A 24,980-nucleotide genomic window follows, 5' to 3' on the forward strand; every position below is an offset into this window, starting at 1 on the left:
AAGGGGCTGACAAAATCGGGTCATTACTGTATATCAAAATTTGTAACAAATAACAAATTTTGCTTTATTTTTGTAAGAAGCACTTTGGGCTGATGGAGATTATTTCAACATAAATAAAACAAAATCAGTCATAATAACAAAGGCTTTTTCAATTTTTTAAAATTGAAAACAAAATTTGTTATAAATGAACTGAGAGTAATCCCGACCATGTGGAAGGAAGTTGATTATAACAAAATATGTTCCCCAAATATGATTTTTAAATATTACCTGTTGTTATAAAACATGTACCGTTAGAAGGCAAAATAACAAAAAAAAATATCGAAATTTGCACCACATGAAACAAAAATATAACAAATCCTGTTATATTTATAACAAAATAATTGTAGAATGTGTTTCCAGGATGTAACAAAACAAAAATATCATTGCAAATATTGTAATGGTTTGCTTACAGCAAACGTACAAAGGAAAGTCAAAAATATAACAAATGTTGTTATAAACGTGTAACAAAAAATGTTACAAGTTAAGAAAAAAGACCCCTCGTTAACAAAATTATATCAACTGCTGTTATGTTTCACTGCTGTTGAAATGAATGTGTTATAATGTTGTTATATGATTCTGGTCGGGACTGCTTAAACATGTGCGCTTTTATTCATGCAAAAAAAACAGCATGATTTATATTTTGTTTGATTTGAAACATATTGAGGTTCATTTACAGACATAATAATTCCAAATGAATAATATGAGAAGTGCTTAAAACCAGTGTTGAAAGTACAGTATTTATTTGAAAGATGACGAAAAATTTGAGTAACTGATTGACTGCGAATTTGATGCTAAAAATTATTTGCTGAGGCAATATAATTCGGAAGAACAATCAATGTTTGTAAGAGAATAAATCTTTCATCGTAAGAAGCCATTACTTGACTAATACTAATGAATGTTACAGTATCCAAAACTTCTATGAAGGACTATGACAGCAGAAATCAAAAGAATAAACTAATTAAAGAAACAAATAATACCGGGTCGAATGGAAATCCTTCAATCCCGAATTCCAATGGGAAATCTCCGATGAAAATATTAACGTTGAGCTCCCAACCCGACCAGTGAATTACAACAACAGTGTTTTTTACTCAGAAATCACGTATTTTCCAACAAAATATGTTGAAATTTTGGCTAATTCGTAGTTGAAATAATTAAATTTTCTTTACAATAAACAAAATATAAATTTTCTTTACAATAAACAAAATATAGAATTTAAACAAAAATATAGCCCTATACGGATTTCATTTAAACGAAAATATAACTCATTGCGTTATTTTTAATAGTTGAATTATACCAAAAGTTGATATTTTCATAACACTCAGTAAAATTGATCATGTATAAAGCAGCGTCAATTTATTACGTAACTCCAAAAATGGCAACTTTTCTCACCTTATTTCTTACGGAGACGAATCAGTCACGGGCTTAAAGTCTCCCAAATAAAGTTAATAATAATAATAAGAATAATAATAATAAAAATGGTAACTTCGAATGCCCTTCCCCCGCCCATAACGCTATTTTGTATGAAAAACTTCATATTTTTGTATAAGCCGTATCGATTGTTTGGTGTCCGGCTATTTGGTCGAATGCTGTTTGGCCGAATGACGAACAAAAAAAACACTAATTGCTACAGCACTGATGAGTACGATTCAGAGGAGCGGCCCAATGGGGTGGGACGCCATGTGTGTTGATCGACTTTTTTATTGAGGACGAAGTTGTGCACTCCAAACATCGCTTCAAGTCTCTAAGTTGATGATTGGTTCGTCTCTGGGTTACCAACGGGTGCTGAAGTTTAATATGTTCATGAGTCTAATTTAAAACAGCACATTCATTATTGAGATTGCAAGGTGTGAACTGAACTCTGCACCGTTGTTTGAGTGAAACAGTTAACCGAACGACTCTGTGTACACTAATGTAAAAGAAGCTCACTGTTTCTCCGTTGTGCTGACACTGACACTGAAAAGCAAATTATTTGCATATCAATGATGATTTATTTATCTTTAAGAATGAGCTGTTCTTTGAAAGTCAACTTTGAAATTCATTACAAATGCATGCTAACATTTTCGGCCAAACGACATTCGGCCCAATGGCGTTCAGCCAAATGATCCGGAACCCGCCTGAGCTTACTTCTCCCTCCTCCTAGTCCATAACGTAATCCATGGACAACGCCTAAGCATTTGCTTTCAGATTCTTCATAACAAATTTTATCTTTGTTATGGATTAGAACTTTCAATTAAATTTATAACAAAAATAGTACAAAATTTGTTATTTGTAATATTTTTTTATATAATTGTCATTCAATTTTGTTGTAATCCACTGTTCTGGATGATGAGCAAAAACATGGTCAAGCTAATTCTTCATCGATTTGCACTTAGCTTTATTGAAGAAAATATCTCTGGTGGAATAACTGAGGACCACTTTTGTTCAAATGGATGCACCGTTTTGATTCAATGTTTAAATTTTTGCCGTTTAAAAGTTCTCACCTTCGAGGCTCGTTTCAAAAAACTTTATATATATATATATAAATATATATATATATATATATATATATATATATATATATATATATATATATATATATATATATATATATATATATATATATATATATATATATATATATATATATATATATATATATATTATATATATATATATATATATATATATATATATATATATATATATTTATATATATATATATAAAGTTTTTTGAAACGAGCCTCGAAGGTGAGAACTTTTAAACGGCAAAAATTTAAACATTGAATCAAAACGGTGCATCCATTTGAACAAAAGTGGTCCTCAGTTATTCCACCAGAGATATTTTCTTCAATAAAGCTAAGTGCAAATCGATGAAGAATTAGCTTGACCATGTTTTTGCTCATCATCCAGAACAGTGGATTACAACAAAATTGAATGACAATTATATAAAAAAATATTACAAATAACAAATTTTGTACTATTTTTGTTATAAATTTAATTGAAAGTTCTAATCCATAACAAAGATAAAATTTGTTATGAAGAATCTGAAAGCAAATGCTTAGGCGTTGTCCATGGATTACGTTATGGACTAGGAGGAGGGAGAAGTAAGCTCAGGCGGGTTCCGGATCATTTGGCTGAACGCCATTGGGCCGAATGTCGTTTGGCCGAAAATGTTAGCATGCATTTGTAATGAATTTCAAAGAACAGCTCATTCTTAAAGATAAATAAATCATCATTGATATGCAAATAATTTGCTTTTCAGTGTCAGTGTCAGCACAACGGAGAAACAGTGAGCTTCTTTTACATTAGTGTACACAGAGTCGTTCGGTTAACTGTTTCACTCAAACAACGGTGCAGAGTTCAGTTCACACCTTGCAATCTCAATAATGAATGTGCTGTTTTAAATTAGACTCATGAACATATTAAACTTCAGCACCCGTTGGTAACCCAGAGACGAACCAATCATCAACTTAGAGACTTGAAGCGATGTTTGGAGTGCACAACTTCGTCCTCAATAAAAAAGTCGATCAACACACATGGCGTCCCACCCCATTGGGCCGCTCCTCTGAATCGTACTCATCAGTGCTGTAGCAATTAGTGTTTTTTTTGTTCGTCATTCGGCCAAACAGCATTCGACCAAATAGCCGGACACCAAACAATCGATACGGCTTATACAAAAATATGAAGTTTTTCATACAAAATAGCGTTATGGGCGGGGGAAGGGCATTCGAAGTTACCATTTTTATTATTATTATTCTTATTATTATTATTAACTTTATTTGGGAGACTTTAAGCCCGTGACTGATTCGTCTCCGTAAGAAATAAGGTGAGAAAAGTTGCCATTTTTGGAGTTACGTAATAAATTGACGCTGCTTTATACATGATCAATTTTACTGAGTGTTATGAAAATATCAACTTTTGGTATAATTCAACTATTAAAAATAACGCAATGAGTTATATTTTCGTTTAAATGAAATCCGTATAGGGCTATATTTTTGTTTAAATTCTATATTTTGTTTATTGTAAAGAAAATTTAATTATTTCAACTACGAATTAGCCAAAATTTCAACATATTTTGTTGGAAAATACGTGATTTCTGAGTAAAAAACACTGTTGTTGTAATTCACTGGTCGGGTTGGGAGCTCAACGTTAATATTTTCATCGGAGATTTCCCATTGGAATTCGGGATTGAAGGATTTCCATTCGACCCGGTATTATTTGTTTCTTTAATTAGTTTATTCTTTTGATTTCTGCTGTCATAGTCCTTCATAGAAGTTTTGGATACTGTAACATTCATTAGTATTAGTCAAGTAATGGCTTCTTACGATGAAAGATTTATTCTCTTACAAACATTGATTGTTCTTCCGAATTATATTGCCTCAGCAAATAATTTTTAGCATCAAATTCGCAGTCAATCAGTTACTCAAATTTTTCGTCATCTTTCAAATAAATACTGTACTTTCAACACTGGTTTTAAGCACTTCTCATATTATTCATTTGGAATTATTATGTCTGTAAATGAACCTCAATATGTTTCAAATCAAACAAAATATAAATCATGCTGTTTTTTTTGCATGAATAAAAGCGCACATGTTTAAGCAGTCCCGACCAGAATCATATAACAACATTATAACACATTCATTTCAACAGCAGTGAAACATAACAGCAGTTGATATAATTTTGTTAACGAGGGGTCTTTTTTCTTAACTTGTAACATTTTTTGTTACACGTTTATAACAACATTTGTTATATTTTTGACTTTCCTTTGTACGTTTGCTGTAAGCAAACCATTACAATATTTGCAATGATATTTTTGTTTTGTTACATCCTGGAAACACATTCTACAATTATTTTGTTATAAATATAACAGGATTTGTTATATTTTTGTTTCATGTGGTGCAAATTTCGATATTTTTTTTTGTTATTTTGCCTTCTAACGGTACATGTTTTATAACAACAGGTAATATTTAAAAATCATATTTGGGGAACATATTTTGTTATAATCAACTTCCTTCCACATGGTCGGGATTACTCTCAGTTCATTTATAACAAATTTTGTTTTCAATTTTAAAAAATTGAAAAAGCCTTTGTTATTATGACTGATTTTGTTTTATTTATGTTGAAATAATCTCCATCAGCCCAAAGTGCTTCTTACAAAAATAAAGCAAAATTTGTTATTTGTTACAAATTTTGATATACAGTAATGACCCGATTTTGTCAGCCCCTTTTTCAAAACGTTTTTCAGCTCTCCTTCAAAAATAAAACAAGTTATCATAATTCATTCTTCACTATTTTATGCATATTTATAATAGCTTTGACTGGGTTGAACAAGATTTGGAGAAAATTTGAAATTCAAACCGTGAGAGCAAAAACCTCTCCGCAAAAAGGGGCTGACAAAATCGGGTCATTACTGTATTTGTAATAGAATTTTGTTGTAATTCACTGGTGGGGATAATTTAAAAGTCTTCGCAAAATGTGGCATTATACTATTATTCACTCATTTGTATTCATTCGACCAAATGACCCTTTCGGCCTAATGATCCATTCGACCTAACGTTTTTCAGCCTAAAATACTTTGGCCTAATGACCAAGCACCGACAAAGACAGAGCATTTTTAAGCAAAAGGAATCTTTTCTAATTCTTGCATAAATGCATATGCATTCTTGGATGTATTTATGTAAGAATCTCAAAAGAAATTCGTGCATAAATTAAAAGAAAAATTATTCTAGACAAAATACGTAGAGAAATAATAGAAGGAGATTTTTTTATGAATTGGTGGAAAATCTAGGAAGTATCCTTCAACGAAATTTGAGAAAAAATGTTATTTGGAAATCCACTGAAAAAACTTCAATGTCATTATTCCAATTTGATGAAATAAGAAAAGTCATTGTTTAAGCTAAGCAACGGGCAGGTTTGGAACATTATTTATGATAATGGTGTCCGACACAGGACACCTCGGGATTCGACATATGTTGAAATTTCCCGTTTCCCGGGTTATAAGTTTTTGATGTCCCTGGAACCCGGGATTCCCAAAATGAACGTAACATTTGATGGGAACCACTATATTGAATTGAAAAACAATATTTTTTCTCCAAATTGAAGCTTTATTTGGTATAATAGAAAAATATTCTAAGGGAAAGAGAATAAATAAAATACCAAAACACTTAACAAGTAAAAAAAAATATCTAGTATTTTTTTAACATCTAGTATAACAAGTATTAGTTATATATTACATTTTTCTTCAACTTTACCCGATTTTATGAGCCTAGGAAGGAAAAACCAATCAACTGCCCATAAACGCATAATTGTCCCATGTGATTAGGAAATCCAGCAAACATGGGACTGACATGCGTTTATGGGCAGTCAAGTTCTTTTGAATTTTAGCCAGATAATTGTCAGTTGCTAACATTTAGCTAAGAGTGAATCCATATCTTAAATCATCTTTAAACATCTCTCATATTCTTCGAAGTTTTTATGACCTTTCAAATGCCTGAAGTGAATTGAAAACTTACAGTGAGCCTAAAATACGCGTATCTGTCAAAGGATACTAATTTACTCAATTCGGTTTTTCGTCCATTTATTTTTTAAAATCTTAACATATCTCATGTTAAAATTTAGGTAGTCTCCAAGGTATTACTGTTAGTAGTATTGAAAAATATAATAATTTTCAAGCATTTTCTTCAGATTAATTCCTCCATAAATTTCTCACTTTTTCAAGATGCTCTTGAATGATTTTTTTTTTCAGATGTTCCATAATTTCTTTCAGAGATATCTTCACCGGAACATTTTAAGATATTTATCCCAAAATTTCATGAATATTTCCTGCAAGAATTCTTACTTAAGTGATTTTTGGAGTAATAAATTTAAAAAAAGATTTTCTTTGATTTTTACTATCGATTCATAAAGACATAGGCTAAAAACTAAAGCCTAAAGCCTAAACCCACATTTTAATTATTATATGAACTTGCACTAGAAATACAAAATACATATTATTTAGTATTACCCCTAGATAAAAATGCATATTTCGGGTGAATTATGATTTTTGTGTACCTTTTGCAATAGCAACGTTTTGTGTGAAAGTTAAATTCAGTTGGATAATGAAGACATTTTTTTTCTGAAATGTCATCATGAATAAGCCAACAGCAATAAATAAATGGTTAAAAAAATTTCCTCCCGCAAGAATCCTCCAGAAAAATCCAATGGAGTATTATTTGAAAATTTTGTAAGATGTCTCCAGAGATAAATCATTGTCAGTATTTTGTTGTTTTAGGTATAGCGGGATTCTGTTTTTAGTAACAAGGTCGAAATTTTCAGTTTCCAAAAACGTAACCGTGTCAAAATTGGAGAACAGAGATGCTTAACCTACGACCAGTGAGCTGGATAAAGAATACATGTTTCACAAATGTAGCCAGTTGTTTCATAGAATACATAAATAAGTTTTAGAAATTCAGCTTCAAGCACATCATAGGAAACTTAAGAAAAAACGGAGGTTCCCGCTATGATATCTCAAGAGCCTGAAAGAAATCTTCTAATGCTCGTTATAAATCCACAGGAATGTGTTATACAAACGAACAGTTCCAAATCTGCAGAACAGGGTTTTTTATGTCTATCACCAACCGGCAGATTCAAGTGGGTTGGTCACACAGTAAGATATCAATACTATATTTACTTATACTTATGTATAGATTTAGGACTTATACACAACCATTCGGAAGTGAAAAGGCGTGTGCGGGAGCCTTATTAATTAGTAAAATTTGGGAGAATATCGATGAATGTTAAGTTCTGGAATGCGATAGGTATGAAGCTGGCCTGCTGTTTCAATGAATATAGCAAAATACACAATGATATTTACATAAGTTTACATTTTTTCATGCTATTCCATTTTGCTGCCAAAATCTGGGGGTGCCTAAAACGGAGCATGATAAAAATGAAATCCCACTGTAATTGATACTATGCATGTAGTACCGGGTACCCCCGTTGGTTTGACCACATTTAATCTGAACACTTTTTAATCTGTACCCCGCTAATTTGCACATCGTTCAGATTGAAAATGGTTAAAACGTCATTTAGCTCATGGAACGGAGTAAAGTAAGATGGAACGCTGTGGAACGGAACGCAGAATCAAAACAAAACAGTGAAAGAGGTAACCAGAAAAACCTTTCTATCGTGACTAGATGTTCAAATTAAGAATGAACCCCGATGGTTTGCATGAGGTACCGTTCAAATTAGCGGGGGTGCAGAATCTCTGGAAAAATACTTGGGAGAAACTCAAAAGGAATACTTTGAGTAAGAGAACACTTGGAAAGCCTTTAAAAAGCTTTCCATAGGTTTATTATTGAATAATAAATATTTTTTAACACTTTTTAAAAACTGTTGAGAGATCAATGACGTATTTAAGTGCCAATTTTAGGACTTTCATACAAAAGAGGCCAAAATCGTATGAATGTATCGAAAATTGATGCTTTTTCCTATTCAACATCAAAATACTAGATACTCTGTACTAGGGCGATTCAAAATTTCAAAATGTTTGAAAATCCACACTCCCATATGTTCCTTACCATCCTTACCATAAAAATAGTATTCTGTAAAATTACCAGCTTTTTCGGTAGGGATTTGAAGGTGGTTCAAAGCCAGTGTAGGTTTATGTGGAAATTACTATGGAGAAATTTTGGAAAATGTTCAAAACACGTACAGTACACAGTGAGAACGCATTCTTCAAACCTTAATGATGGATGCTGTTGTTGAAACAAGTTTCTTCTGAGCTTTTTGTTTTTGTTTGGGATTTTTGGAGATGTTTACATGGCTATAATCCCATATGAATCTAAATAATAGCAAACAAACTCATGCGTATCTCTTCTCCTATCCATCGGATTGAATTTCTCTCTTCAGCAAATTTCTTTATTATGGTTTGAAGAATAAGTTTGTACTCTCATTCCAGTACTAACGTGTTTAGAACATTTTTTTAAATTCGTCCATTGTAATTTCCATGTAAATCTACAGTCTTTGGGCCACCTTTAAATCATCACTTAGAAAGCTGAAATTTTCAAAGAACACTATGTGTATGGTTAGGATGGTAGAGAAGATATGGGAGATTGAATTTTCAAATTTTGAATCGCCCTTGTGTACAGTGATTTTTACATATTTATTCCATATTCATAGGAGTGGAGGCTTAGGCTTTATTCCTGAGCTGACAAATCAATTTAAATAAATTAGTGCACGAGCGGTGGACGATTTAGGATAGACAACCCAAGCAGTCATCATCATTGTTTTCGTTTTTAAGGCAAACAAGACGCCTTCCTCAATGTTTCCAGCCACCGCCCGTCAACCATCACGCACGGCTTTTGTCGCTTCCTTTCGCGTTGCATTTTTCAATCTCACCGCGCCGCCGCGCCGTCGCTTCAATTTGTGATGAATATGAATATGAAATGTGACTTTCGCACTCATTTGAATCGCATCGAATGCAATGCACCTCTCACCGGCACCTTCGTGCCTCCATCGTGCCGCCGCCGTTTTCGTTGCTTCTTGTATACTCCCTCGCACTGCACTGGTGGTGCAATCACCGATACACAATTTGATATGCGGTTCGAAAACTTTTTTTCCGCTGACGTCGCTTTGCCGTAGTCGTTTCGATGTGAAAATACCATCCCGACCAGTGGAACAGAACAGAATTGTATCAGTGTTTGAGTTTGAGTTTGAGCTATCAGTTCGATGCTACAAAATTCAACAAAAATCAAACCGAAGCAAGCTCTAGCCCAGGCTCTTTGAAACAAGTGAGGGAACAACGGGTGCCGCCAATCGTGATCAGTTGCTTCGAATTCGGAGATTTTTTTTTTTTTTTTTGAATGAGGGAAAGCCTGTAGGAGTGAAAAAAATCTCTTCTCCTATAGGCATAAAACCCTCAAACCTATCTTTATTTAGGCCCTTACCATAAAGTATTAGGGGCCGATTCAATAATGTTATATACAATGTTTGTATTAATTTTGTTTAGCTTCTACATCTTGTCATACTTTCACGACAAGTTAGAAGTTCTAAACTCGGGGCTTGGGATGCATCGTAGGACGATTCTCCTGTCACTCCATCTTCTCAATGGATTTGTGAAGTTGCTCAGATGAGATGGTGATGATCAGCTCAATGGTATTATTGGAGGCGTCGTGCAGTTCAAAATGGTGGCTTGAGGAAAATTTGAGGAAACGGAATCGGTTTGATATATGGCTTAAGACATCCGTCAATCACTCAAGTCGCAGGTAATAGTAATTCACTGTTAAAGACAAAAATTAGATAGGAAAGTCAATAGCTTTTAGAAATTTATATATAGGATTTAGGAAATTGGGATTGCGAGAAAACAGAGCATCACGGACTGTTGCGTTGGGTGGTTTCCAATAAACAGGAAGGGAATCAATCAATTCTTGTCTTTTTACTTCATATTTAGAACAAACCCAAACGACGTGTTCTATATCTTCAAATCCTTCACCACAGTCACAATGATCAGTATCACTTAAACCAATACGCTTAAGGTGAGCCTTAGATCTATAATGATTCGACATTAGTCTAGAAATAACCTTAATAAAGTCCCTAGTCAGATTATAATCTTTAAACCATGCTTTTTTTGATATTTTTGGTGCAAGACCGTATAAGTAACGTCCCATAGATCCTTCATCCCAAGATCTTTGCCATTCAGCAATTGCTTTCCGACGACATGTTTGAAAAAACTCCCTAAAATCAATTTTTCTTTCAAAAATTTCACCTACTATGGCACCTTTTTTGGCTAAAATATCTGCCTTTTCATTACCATTGATGAGGCAATGCGATGGTATCCATATGAAAGTGATGCTGAAAGAGCGCATTGTTAATGTATTCAATAGTTTTCTTATTTCAATAATAAAATATGTTGCATTTTGTGGTATTATTGATTTTAAAGCTTCAATGGAGCTAAGACTGTCGGAAAATATGTAATAGCTGCCAACCGATAAATTCAGGATGATAATTAAAGCATTATATATCGCTGCCAACTCCGCAACAAATACTGAACATGGATTCTTAAGCTGATGATATGTAGAAACGTTTTCATTGAAAACACCGTAACCTACACTATTATCTATGCTAGAGCCATCAGTGTAAAAACATTTGTCAGAAGAAAGTCTTCCATATTTCGATGAAAATATGGAAGGTATTATTTTAGATCTCAAGTAATCTGGAATATTATTTATTTCTTGTTTCATAGAAATGTCATATGTAACTTTATCGTTGTTTAACTGAAGGAAATTTATATTGAGCTCTTCTGAATCTATTATAGCAGGTGAAATATCTTCAGATATGTGCCAATAATAAAGTGGCATTCGTCTGGACTGTACCATTAATTGCAGAAGTTTTTCAAAATTTGCAATGATAATAGGATTCATGATTTCACTGCGAATTAGAAACCGACTCCCAAACTCATAGAACCTAATCATTAAAGGAGGAACACCCGCTAGGACTTCCAAACTTTTAGTATGAGTAGAATTCATAGATCCCAATGCTAAACGAAGACATCGATACTGAATCCTTTCTAGAACAAGGATATGTGTACGTGCAGCTGGATAAAAGCAAAAACTTCCATACTCTATCACAGATCGTACCGTTGTCTTGTACAACCTAATTAAGTCTTTTGGATGAGCTCCCCACCAACTTCCAGTAATGGACCTGATAAAATTTATTCTTTGCTCACACTTAGATTTTATATATTGAACATTTTTTCCATGTACACTTGGAATCTAACCAAATACCCAAGTGTTTGTAGGATAAGGATTGATTAATTTTTTTCCCTGATAGCTGTAGTTCAAATTTTGCTGGATGATGTTTTTTAGAAAAAACAACCATTTCAGTCTTTTCTGGTGAAAATTCGATTCCTAAATCAGTTGCCCATGAAGACAAACTATCTAATGTAGTTTGAAGCGGAGCTTGCATATCTTCTCTATCTTTACCTATTACAGAAATAACACAATCATCAGCTAATTGTCTGAGAGTACATCCTTCAGCCAAGCAATTATCAATCTCACTCACATATATGTTATACAGAAGTGGACTCAGGCAAGAGCCCTGAGGCAAACCCATATAACTTACTCGGTATTCTGAGATTGAGCCACTAGAAAAATACATGTGCTTTTCCCTTAATAAATTATTCACAAAATTATTGAGTTTTGGAGAAAGTCCTTTCCTATGCAATTTTTGAGTAAGAATGCCAAGGGAAACTGAATCAAAGGCCCCTTTTATATCTAGAAAGACAGAGGTCATTTGTTGTTTACTACCAAACGCTATATCAATTTCAGTTGTCAACAAACCAAGACAATCGGTAGTCCCTTTTCCTTTACGAAAACCAAATTGTGTTTCTGAAATCAACTTATTTGATTCAGCCCAATTGTCTAAACGGTTCAGAATCATTTTTTCCATTAATTTACGTATACATGACAACATAGAAATGGGACGATAAGAGTTATGATCAGAAGGTGACTTACCCGGCTTTTGGACCGCAATTACCCTGACTTTTCTCCAATCAATTGAAATAACATTATGGTCTATGAACCAATTAAATAAATTCAATAATCTTTTTTGATCTACATCTGGAAGATGTTTTAATAGATCAAATTTTATACCATCTTTCCCTGGAGAATTGTTCCTTCCTGATAGAAGAGCTAATGAATACTCAATCATTGTGAACATTGGTACTAGAGTTTTCATTCCCGGGAACATTTCCCGGGAATTGAGATTTCCCGGGATTCCCGTTTCCCGGGAAATGATTTTCTGTTTCCCGGGATTCCCGTATTTCCCGGGATTTTCATATTTCCCGGGAAGCTTTATAAAAAAATAAATAACTATCTATCTTCAAACAAAAACCATCGCACCATTTACTTATCATATAATTCTAATCAATGAACTCACTACATCACTTGTAATGAAATAGTTGTTCATAAAATAGATATCGGTTTGGACGATATCTATTTCATGAATTTTGCTATATAAAATAAAGGAATTTTCAAGGGATCTTCTCTATGAATTCAGTAGGCTTATAAAGTTTTCGTGGATGTAACAGTCACAATTTTTAATATAAAGACTCTAGTTGGATCAAGAATAAACTACACGAGGACTTTTACTAAATGCAATAAACTTCGTTGTTCTGAAGCCTAGCATTTAAAATGAAGCTAGGTATCATTTCTTTAGAATAACATGCATAAATTACTTACAAAGAAGAGAAATAACCAACAAATATACTGGTATAAAATACATATAGGATCGATGAAGTCGTATGACTAAGAACAAATATTCGAATAAAAGCGAAAAATAAAGCCAGGCCTTGTTTTTACGTCTGAAAGCTTTTTATCATGGTTTTTTAAAATAAAACACAAAAAATACGAAAATATTTTTTTTTTGTGTTTATTGTCGCTTGTGCTCCTATAGCCTATAATACAAAGCAAATTACAAATCAAAACCGTGTTTTTGATTTTTGCTTTAAAAAGTGGATCAAAAGCTTTTGATTGATATAAAAAAGTTCTGATTTAATTATTATTTCGTTTTATTAAAAAAAGTTTTTCTTAGTAGTGCTACTATAGAAACAATAGGTTTCCTATAGATGCAAGGGAGCTTAAATTATAAGAAAAACTATATTTCGATTATTTTTTTAACAAAATCGAGTTGTGTATCAATGGTACTTAGGTAAATGGTTCCTGAGCTTTATGCAAAACGCCCTAAAAAGCTACTAGTGCGACTATATGGGACTGTCTACTAAGGGAACACCGACCCTACACGAAATACGAATAACTTAAAAAATAAAATTCCACCAATTTTGCTTTATTTTCACGTTTTTCAGAACTTCCCGGGATCCCGGGATTTCCCGGGAAATGGTAATTTTATTTCCCGTTTCCCGGGAAATCAAATCCCGGGAAATTTGAAAACTCTAATTGGTACACTATCCTCAGAAGTATCAAAACAAATTTGGTTTTCTGAAACCATAACCGGGCAAATTTTTTTAGCAAACTTTTTGATCCATTCATGTGAACACTCTTTATCCTCATTAACTAGTATTCACATGAATGGATCAAAAAGTTTGCTAAAAAAATTTGCCCGGTTATGGTTTCAGAAAACCAAATTTGTTTTGATACTTCTGAGGATAGTGTACCAATGTTCACAATGATTGAGTTTTCATTAGCTCTTCTATCAGGAAGGAACAATTCTCCAGGGAATTTTGGCAAGAGATTTTGAACATCATTAGTGGAATCAAGGTTTCCTTCCAAATCGCAAAGGAAGGTGACTGTCGCATTTTGCCGGAAACTCTTAAAGATCATGAGTCCGGGATATCACAAAATTCATATGCTCAAATTGCGGAGGCCCTCAAAAGTCAAACTTTTGGGCTTGCCCTTCGCGTAGGCGAGTAGTCGAGGTTCATGTCAGACAGATGAACGGTAATGTCTGTTACGATAACGGTCGTTTCCGGAATTCCCTTGCTAGAGTATCGAACAATGCTCATTTTTCAGTTAACAATCGCTTGATTATGACTCATACCCATCAGGAAGATATTAAACATGCTCATTCACAAATTAATTTCAATCCGTCGGGTAGCCGTTCGAATCTTTTATTTTCGAATGGATCCACCCAAGGAATATCCTTTGACCTTTTCACACTATGAGTACACTTTCTAATTGTTTCAAATCAAATGGACTCCGCGTCTACCGAAAATTCTAACGGAAAATCTGGCTCGGATTTTAATTTTGTAACTGAACAATTGAGTCTAATGATTGATGCAATGTTAAAAGCCAGCACTATGGCTGAAGCAGTCCAAGTCGGTTTAAAATTTACTAATCAAATTGTTATTTGATTACATTTTTCTAATGGATCAAATAAATAATAATTTAAATATTTTAAATTGGGATGCTCGTTCTTTGAATGGTAAAGAGGACGAGCTGTTTAATTTTCTTACAGCTAATAACGTGCATATTGCAGTTATTACTGAAACGTATTTGAAACCTGGATCTAAACTCAAAAGAGATCCTAACTTTTTTTGTTTATCGTAATGATCGACTTGATGGGGCATGTGGGGGAGTTGCAATTATCATTCATAGGCGTATAAAACATCAACTGATTTCGTCATATGAAACTAAAGTTTTTGAAACTTTAGGTGTTTCTGTTGAAACACAGTTTGGTAAGTATACTTTCATAGCTGCCTATTTGCCTTTTCAATGCTCTGGACAGCAAGTTAATTTGCTCCAAACTGACTTGCCAAAATTGACTCGCAATAAGTAAAATTTGTTTGTTATTGGTGACTTTAATGCCATACATCGGTCATGGAATAATTCTCAAAGTAATTCCAACGGCAGAATTTCATTTAATGAGTGCTCTTCAGGATATTTCTCAATTCAATACCCTGACAGCCCTACGTGTTTTTCCTCTTCTAGAAATCTATCCACGATTGACTTGGTCTTGACTCATGCTGATTTTGATTCTGATCCTGTTATTTTTCAAATATCTCATGGAGCGATTTTCAATCCTCCATCAGCTCCACTGGAATATATATGAAATACATAATCTTGATCTTCTCTACAAACAAAACTTGATTTTGACAATGCTCTTGAAACTTTAACAAATTTTTGTTGAAGCCAGGAGCATTGCAATTCCAAAATGTGAAGAAAAAGAACCCGTGATTATAGACGATGATCATAAAATCATGATCCGTCTTAAAAACGTGAGAAAAAGGAACGCACTTGCGATCCTGCTATGAAAATTACATGGTAGGATTAGAAGAAAGAAATCAAGAACCGTTTTTCACAAATAAGAAACAAAAATATTGAAAATAAATTATCACGATTGGACTATAGCTATAAGCCCTTTTGAAATTATCTGAAATATTAAGAAAACCTTAGAAGCCAATTCTGACATTGAAAAGGAAAACAAATTATTACTGACTAATTGCAAAAAAAGCTCAAAAACTCTCTATGCAGTTAGAAAGCGAGCACAATTTTAATTTTGGACTTACTAGTCCAATTGAAAATCAAGTTAATTAGGATTTGGAAAACATTATCAATCAAGAAAACGTTTTCGAAAATTTCTGAAAGACTGGTTTGGAACATTCTCATCAAAAAACTTCCAGAAGGTACCTTATTATTCATAGTTGATATAACTAACAAATGTTTTCAGTTGGCATATTTTCCTGACAAACATTTTTGCGTTTTGTCCCAATTTTAGAACCAGACAAAAATCCTGCAGAAACTTCTAGCTATCGTCCAATCAGTTTGCATTCCTCCATCAGTAAACTTTTTGATAGGGTTATGTTGAACAGAATGATGGCCCACATCAACGAAAATTCAAATTTTGCCAATGAACAGTTCGGATTCCGCCATGGACATTCGACCACTCATCAACTTTTACGTGTAACAAATTTTAGCCATTCCAACAAATCTGAAGGCTATTGTACTGGTCTTCCAGATATAAAAAAAAGCATTTGACAGTGTTTGACGTAAAGGCTTGATTGTAAAATTAATAAAACTTTAATTTCCCAACATACATTGTTAGAATAATCCAAAGTTATCTGTCAATATTACACTTCAGGATAATTATCAAAACTCCAGTTCTGAAAAACTTCCTGTAAGAGCTGATGTTCCTCAAGGCAGCATTTTGGGACCAATATTATACAAAATTTTCACATCTGACTTACCTGAGTTACCTCAGGGATGTCAAAAATCCTTGTTTGCGGATGACACAGGTCTCTCCGCCAAAGGACGAAGCCTGTGTGTCATCTGTAGTCGATTGCAAAAAAGTTTGGATATTTTTTCTTCATACTTGCAAAAATGAAAGATTTCTCCTAATGCTCCCAAAGTTCAACTAATAATATTGCCACATAAACCAAAAGCTCTTTATTCGAAACCTTCAAGTAGACATGTTGTCACGATGAGAGGGGTTCCAATAAACTGGTCAGATGAAGTTAAGTATCTAGGGCTCATGCAAGATAAGAATTTAATTTTCAAAAATCACATTGAGGGCATTCAAGCCAAATGTAATAAATATATAAAATTATTAACAGAAAATCAGAATTTTGTCTTAAGAACAAGCTTTCGATCTTCAAACAAAGTTTCAGGCTAGCCATGTTGTATGCTGTACCAATATGGACTACCTGTTGTTATACTAAGAAGAAAGCTTTGCAGAGGATTCAAATTAAAATTTGGAAAATGATTTCGAAGCTCCCTTCCTGGTATAATAGTAATGACATACATAGAATATCCAATGTTGAAACATTGATAAAAATGTCAAATAAAATAATTAATAATTTGAGACAAACATCTTTGCAAACTTCTATTGCCACCATTATTGCGTTATATATTTCGGTTAAGTTAGGTTAAGTAAATTAAAAGCATTTTTTTTGTCTTTTAAGCTGGTGAAACCAACTCATCTGCAAAAATTCCTAACTGCTACGGCAAATGAAATGTAATATGATTCTAACAAAATGTAAATAAAAGCCTAATTTTGTTTTACCATATTAGAATGATAGTGTTATCTAACACAGAACACCTAGATAAAGAAATTAATGTAATGTTTGGAATGATTATATTAAAAAAATACAAGTTCTTTTGCAAAATAAAAAAAAATTGTTTGAACCAAACTCTGATATAACTGTGATACAATTTTGTTGCAATCCACTAGTCGGGTTACTTTTCTAATAATGCTTTCGCGTATTGTGTCGCACATTCTTTTCTTCGCGAACGCTGACTTCTGACCATCAATTAACACCGAAATGTTACATTACAGTTTTTTTTTCTGTTCACGTTCCCCAAATAAATCCCCAGGCCAATACCGATCTTTTACAGTTATAGAAAGTTTGGTCCAAGATGTCTACCACCCTCTCTAATCCATGCTCGCTGTTTTCACGATCTCAAATGCCCGATTCCTCATTGCTTCCGACGCGACAAACATTACCCTAGTCACGCCGTCTCTTGAATCCTGCCCTAATTACTCGCTCCCTCGCAAGCATTAGTCAAAAATCGGAAAGTGAGGATCGATTTCAAAACCAATCACCGAATCGATCCCCATTTGGGCGCTACCTGTTGATGTTGTTGACGACGATCGCGCTGCTGCTGCTGCTGGTAGTGGTGGTGGAGTGTCACTCGGGGAGAGATCCGCATCTCCTTGCCTGTTGTGGAGTGGGAAGAAACACGCGCGCGAGTTCTGCGATATACCGAATACCGAACGACCCGCTGGCGATGTCCGCGCAAGACTAACTCGGAATCGGCGATCGGGGAGAAACATGTGCGGCTTGGTGGTGTTGGTGAACGATAACAAACGATCGGTTGCATGGAGAAACGTCAAGACGGTATGATGAATGTCTTGAGAAGGTGGAGTACGCGATCGGAAACATCGCACAGGTAAGACAGGTAAGCACAGGGTGACTTGGAAGGTGATCGAGGGACACCACAAGGCAGGTCGTGTGAGACACTGAGACAGAGCTGTGCTTCAATTTTCGGAGAAATTCGTAGCAGGATGACTTGGACGACAATGTCATTCAAACTTCAACATTCTGGCATAAAAACTACTCTGAAAACAGAATGTTATATTTCTTCTAATATTAATTTCATAAATTCGTATGTATCATGCCAATTTTATCTATCTATGTAAATAAAAATGGAATGTTTTTTTTATGTCACGTAATGGCTTGAGAACGAGCTATCGAATATTGAAAATTATCTTTTAGTTATGTTCCAAAACGAAATGAGAAAATGCTTCGTAAAGCTCGATACGAAATTTTAAAATGCGCGGATCAGGACGAACGATCGAAACAATACAATGGTTTTTGCACCGCGGAATGACTTTTTTGCATTTTTCCTAAGAAGCTTGAGAAAATATTTAGTGCTTCCTGCATTGAATGGTATGCGAAATTGATTAAGTTTCCTTTTCAGTATTGCATGGATCAAAATAGAAACACCCTCTACGAATCTTGTCTTGTCTTGAGTGCATGCAGGCCTCAATTGGTGTTAGGATTTTCGTCATATCCTCGTAGGCTACGGTGATGTTGTCAGGTTGCCTGTGGAGATACCTTTTCGTCATCTCTACAGCCACTTTCCATAGCCCTCCGAAGAAAGGGGCTTTCGGTGATCTTCATTGGCGTAGCTAAGATTTTTTTCTGGAGGGGGCCTAGGGGGGGCCTAGCAAATACTTGTTTTACATAAGTTATGTCGGTCGCAATAATCACGATTTTCACAAATTTGGTAGTTTTTACAATTACATAATTTTGTCTCATTTCGTGGCATATCAGTGATATTTGTAAATTTCACTTATCGCTACGAAAAAGATTCATTCTTGTTGTAACCAGTCAAAAATCTTTAAAGAATTCTAGCAAAAAGCTCACAAGGATTGTCTTTTGTGTTTCTCCTTTGATTATTTCAGAAATTAACTCATGTGCTTTGAAGAGTTTCCTCTGAGAATTCCTACGGGAATTTCTTCATGAATTATGTTCGCACTTTTCAGTGCTTTTTTGCAAGAACTCCTTTACTAGTTTTCATTTAGTTCGTCCTGGGATTCCCCAAGAGAATCATTCTCAGACTTTTTGATCTTATCAGAAAATTTCTCGAAGAATCTCTATCCCACTGCTTAAAAAATCGTTTGTAGAATTCCGCATTACAAATTCTTTTAATACTTTCTCCTCGAAGGTTCTCTAGGTACACATTACATATAAATTCCAATTGTTAGTTTAAAGAACCCTCCTGTGTTCATAAATAATTTGTTTAGGATTTCTAAGGATTTCTCCAAAATATAGAACAAAAATATATAGGATTCTCACCAAAAATGACTTCACAATCAAAAAGCAAGGATTCATTCCACGTATTCTTCAGAGAGTTCGCCAGCAGTTTTTCCAACTTTGCTTTTGAATTTCTTTCTAAGGTTTCTCTATAGAATTGTTTGAAGAAATCGTAGCAAAATTATCCAGACATCCTGCAAAAAATTGTTTTTTCTTTCTTTATTATTGAGACTTTCAGCCCTAGGCTGGTTCATCTCATCGCAAAAATATTAATTGACTCTTCCAGGTGTTACTTTAAATATTGCTAGCAATATTCCACAAAAATTTCCTGAGCAATTTAAAAGAATTCAATTGGGAAATTGTATTCATGATTGCTCAGAGAAGCTCTCTGCAATAAATCTGTATTTTGATTTTTATTTTTTAGGGATTGCTTTATAAATTCCTCTATGAATCACTCCATATCAGATTTTTAAAGTAACGAAAGGTTTGAAATAACCTTGTTGATAAGTTATTGAATAATTGCAGCTTAAACATAATTCGGAAAATATCACTGAATTCCTGTCGTAAAATTAAAGAATTTCTGAAACATGTTAACAATGTACCTAACAGAACAGCTTAAGTGGTTCTTGTAGGATTTACTACATAAAATCGTGTTCTTTTTCGACGTCTTTTATAATAGAAAATGATCCATGTTAAAACGTATGAAATCTTTACTGAAAGTATTTGTAATCAGAATCTTATATAATACCGTGATGAATCAATATCCGGACGGTACCAATATCCGGACGCTTAATCGGTTTTTATTAATTCAACAATGATATTTAAAACTATTGGGTAATATTTTCTAGCATCCTCAAAAATAAACTTATTTCATCATTTTATTTTAATTTGCCATCTAGTAACCTTTGCCAAAATAATATTAAAAATAAAAACAAATTTGTAGCTGCAGTTTGACATTTTTCCTGCGTCGCGCAAGTTTTCGTTGCAATAATTTGGACTGGTTTCCCAGCATTGGTTCATTCGTAATAATGTGGCGAAACGTTTGCTTTATTCAAAATGGACCAATGCACGAGTTCACTAATTTGACGTTTGAGCAGTGCCGAATTCACTCGTTACCATGGTCACGTAAATAACACGGCACCGCTCAAACGTCAACAAGTGAACTCGTGCATTGGTCCATAGTGGATGTGGTGATAGATTATAAACATAAATGGATGAAGGTGGTGCTTGTGAGTGCAAATTACTTAAAAAACTAATGAATTTAAACGCAGAAAATGCTGTCCGGTTTTGCGAGCCACTGTTTCTAAAGCCGGACATAGGGTGATATCGTTACAAATTGCCAGTGTAAATGACTATTTAAGAGGTGTATTTGTAAAAAACTGAACAAAATGAATATTATGAGTGATACAAAAATAGTTATTAAAGGAAAATCTGTTTCAGAACAATGATAACAGTGGCATTACCACAAAATTTCCGGTACTGAACTACAAGCAAGGAATGGAGGTAACAAAGGTTTGAATTTAATGGAAAGTTATGTGTTTCATAGTATTATATAGTAAGTGCATATAGCACGGTTTCGATAATAAGGATCTGTTCTAGTTTAATAAGATTTTCCGGAGACGATATGTGTGTATGACCAATCTAAAGAAAGCTGTCCAGATTTTGATTCAGAAGCGTCCGGCTTATCGATTCATGTGTCCGGATTTAAGGACGAGATATGATTTTTTGAAGGTTTGATTACTATTATCGACTATTTTGTAGTACTGTAGAAGTTTAACGCGAAAATGTAAGATTCTTATTTAACCCTTTCTTTCCCACAGCTTTGTTTGACAATTTAACTATCAAAAAGGCGTTTCAAAAAATAGTGCTTGAACAAAAGTTTTTACAAATAAGCTATATTATTATAAAATGTTTTGATTGTTTTTCAATAGTTAGTTGATTGTTTTCCAAAAGTTTGACCCTAAGGTTATTCTGATGTTTGATAAGACAAATGAGCGAATAAATTTATTCCAATCATTATTGAGCTACTCGTACCAATTCGGTTTAGTTTTACCGTTCGTTGAAAATCGGTGGCACCTGTGCTACCATGGGAAAGAGAGGGTTAAATCTTAGTGGAAACTTCTGCGTTACTTTGAAATTTTGTTGAGGAATTCCTGATGGATTTTCAGGAATAAGAAACCATACGCATCAGAATTTCACAATTTGTATAATTAGATTTAGATTCTTTAAAACGTTGCTTTTTGGAGTATGGAAAGATTTGAACGAGTTTCCTCAAAGCGGTTTGTGAAGGAAGGAGAAACATTAAAATGTTGAAGCAAGTCGAACAATACGTGGGCAATGGTACAATGAAAGATAATTTATAATATCTTCTCTACAGGTAAATTACAGGATAGTAAAATATTCTCTAATGAATTAACAAATAAAACAAATTTCTCAAGGTCCATCAGAATCTTCTTTATCCTTAAAAGCTATCCTTCCTTGATTTCTGGTTTTCCAGAATTCTGCCAGAAAGCCTCTAGAAATTACGCTTTCGTATCGCACAAAAATTCAAACCAAGAACCAATTTCTAACGAAGTGTTTTAAGGAAAATCAATAAAAATTTCTGTATGAATATCTTAATAAATTTTCCCCTTCCCAGTTATTTTGCTACGCCTCTACCGCTATGCTTATTTCGAAAGCAAAATTTTCCTGGGGGGTTTCAACAAATTTCCTCTAAAGATTCGATGGTAAGAGACATTTTGAAAACATTTTTTTTTTTACAATTCTTGAATGATCCGGGGATTTGAACCAAAATTTCCTAAAAAGAAAACATAGAAAACTTTTTGACGCAATTTGTGAAATATTTTTTAAGGACTTTTGATGAAATTTGCGGATGAATTTGTAATAATTTTTTTGGGAAAACTATTTAAAGCAATTCAAAGAAGAATTTCTAATAGAACTTTCAGTGAAATACCTCTGAATTAGATTTAACAGAATTAATGATTTTTTGGAGAATTGCGAGCATTTTTAAGGTAAATACGGGAACATTTTCCGAAACTAATTTGATAATAAAATGTTGACATAGGAGTGGATGTCCACCAGGATGAATTCGCTTTGAAAGTATGAACAAGTCCCACAATATTATTTGACTAATTTCGAAAAAAATTGCAAAAGTTCTGAAGTCCCCCTTAAATATTCCTTGAGGTATTTGATTAAACTAAAATTTTATGATGCATATCGAAAAGCTTTTTGAAAAATTGTGCTACAAATTTGTTGAATATTAATCAAATAATTTTGGAAATAATAATCTTTCTTGAAAAAATATTGTTCAAGCAATAAATTTATTTATGCAAAACTACTTAAAAAATTGAATCAAAATCAAAGAGAGCTAAGGTCACTATGGTCGATTTTGTCACATTTTTTTCACGCCATGTTCAATTTCTACTATTCATTTGAAGAAAACTTGGCCATGCCGAAATTCTTTGAAAGTTAAGCCTTATTTTTCGACAAGAATTCCCGCTATGTATTGTCTGAGAAATTCCTATAGTAACTTTGTCTAATTTTTCAATTATTTTTTTCGGACATTATACGAGTTGAAGTGAAATGGATTTCTTTAGTGGATTTAGGGTAATCATCATCACTACACACCTCGAGCAAGGTGTTATAACAAATTAGAGGTTCATGCAACTCACCTTTAACCTCAGGGGCTGCCTACTCTACCACTCGTGAGCTAGCTTACGTTGCGCCCGCGCCGCCGCTCCGCTCGCAGTGATGACACCGCCGCCAAAGGGGTAACGGGCGTCGGATATGAGCACCGGGACGCTGCCTCAGCGTCCCCCTTACAATTAGGGCACTCGCGTCGGGGAATTCTTGACGCGAACTATCGCCTTGCGGAATACGAGTCACTCGCGTCCATGTAATAAGGAGGTGGCTGTTCCGGATAACGCACGTGGGTTATCCCCCCCAAACTACAGCTTCACAGATGTTTTCGGAATCTGCCTAGAGATTCACAATCCGCCACCTTTGACCGTTTCACTTTTCCGGCCTCACAGGGGATTAAAGCACAATCGCTAATCACGCGATATTTGCCGGTTCGAACATGCACACTTATTAGTTTTGCCTTTCGCAACGCTTCTCTCGATCAGCCCAGTTTAACGCGATCTTCACACTTTGCTGGCCGAAACTTAAATGGCACCGCCATCGAGCTCGAGCTCCAACGAACCCCCAGCTATGGGCGTTTACTCTCCCACTCTCTCCCATTTCCTGCTAACCACGTATACCATCCATATCGTGGTTGTGGTAGCTGGTAGCGGACGGCGTGTCGATGGGCGGATGTATTCTAAATAACTTTATACAATACAAAAAAGCTAACTCCTAAACATGCAAAACTAATACAATTATTTACAATTCTTATTAATTTACTTTAATGGGACATTGACAAATGTTACAGTATCTTCCAAAAACATGAGAAATCAGAATGCAGGGCTGCTCTATGGTGAAACAGAATTAATTGGATTGTTCAGAAAAAAAAATCGAATTTTTGGGATCAAACTTCCACTTTTTTATACCACAATATTTTTGGTAATGGATATGTCAGAAAAGTTGTGCTTACCGCATACAACATGAGGCTAGTTCTAACAGTAACCAATCGATCGACAGCCGGACGGATAAGCTTTCGGTTGTCGCGTGATTCACCAAAGTCAGAACCATCACGCTGATGCTGTATAAGACAAGCGAGGTTTTCTCGCTATAGTGTTCTACAACTGCAAGTTAAATTGTTTGTTTGTTTTTTAATTTTATTATCATCAAAAATTCTGGGGGGGGCCTGGATGGTTCTGGAGGGGGCCAGGCCCCCCTGGCCCCCCCTGTTCCTACGCCAATGGTGATCTTATATGCCACTGGATTCCATCAGTCGTGCAGATTGTGGCAATATCTCCCGAAGATCTCTCGCTGGATACTCGTTTGCGTGGTGACTTTATGTACAGAAGACCAACGTAGTCGACGCCAGTGCCGGTGAATAGTCTGCTTGGTGTTGTTCTTCGCTGTGGTAGTTAGGGTGACCATCTCCTGTAGACTCAAAATCAGGACATTTCCATCATCAGACACTTCTGATTCACATGTATGAGTTTACGTACAAATTCTTATATATAACTAGGAAGACTTTTTCTAAGACAATAAGAATCCTTTAGAAATCGGGCCTTCCTTAGCCGAGTGGTTAGAGTCCGCGGCTACA

The 24,980-nt window shown here is 34.4% G+C and overlaps 1 protein-coding gene across 3 annotated transcripts in view; it reads right to left on the bottom strand.

The window, feature by feature from the left end:
- The window catches only part of LOC5578057 (synaptic vesicle 2-related protein), a 45,616-nt gene extending 27,299 nt beyond the window's left edge, over positions 1 to 18,317 (bottom strand). For 2 of the 3 annotated variants that reach the window (XM_021840272.1, XM_021840271.1), the window contains exon 1: positions 18,078 to 18,206. Coding sequence is in view for 1 of the 3 variants with exons in the window: in XM_021840275.1 (XP_021695967.1) it covers positions 18,078 to 18,282 (205 nt within the window). In the remaining 2 variants the exon portion in view is untranslated. Of the gene's footprint in view, positions 1 to 18,077 lie in introns of all 3 variants that reach the window. The other variant, XM_021840275.1, reaches the window with a different exon arrangement.
- Between the last annotated feature and the right edge of the window lie 6,663 nt (positions 18,318 to 24,980).

The sequence above is a fragment of the Aedes aegypti genome, chromosome 2, assembly GCF_002204515.2.
Source record: "Aedes aegypti strain LVP_AGWG chromosome 2, AaegL5.0 Primary Assembly, whole genome shotgun sequence".
Lineage (NCBI taxonomy): Eukaryota > Metazoa > Arthropoda > Insecta > Diptera > Culicidae > Aedes > Aedes aegypti.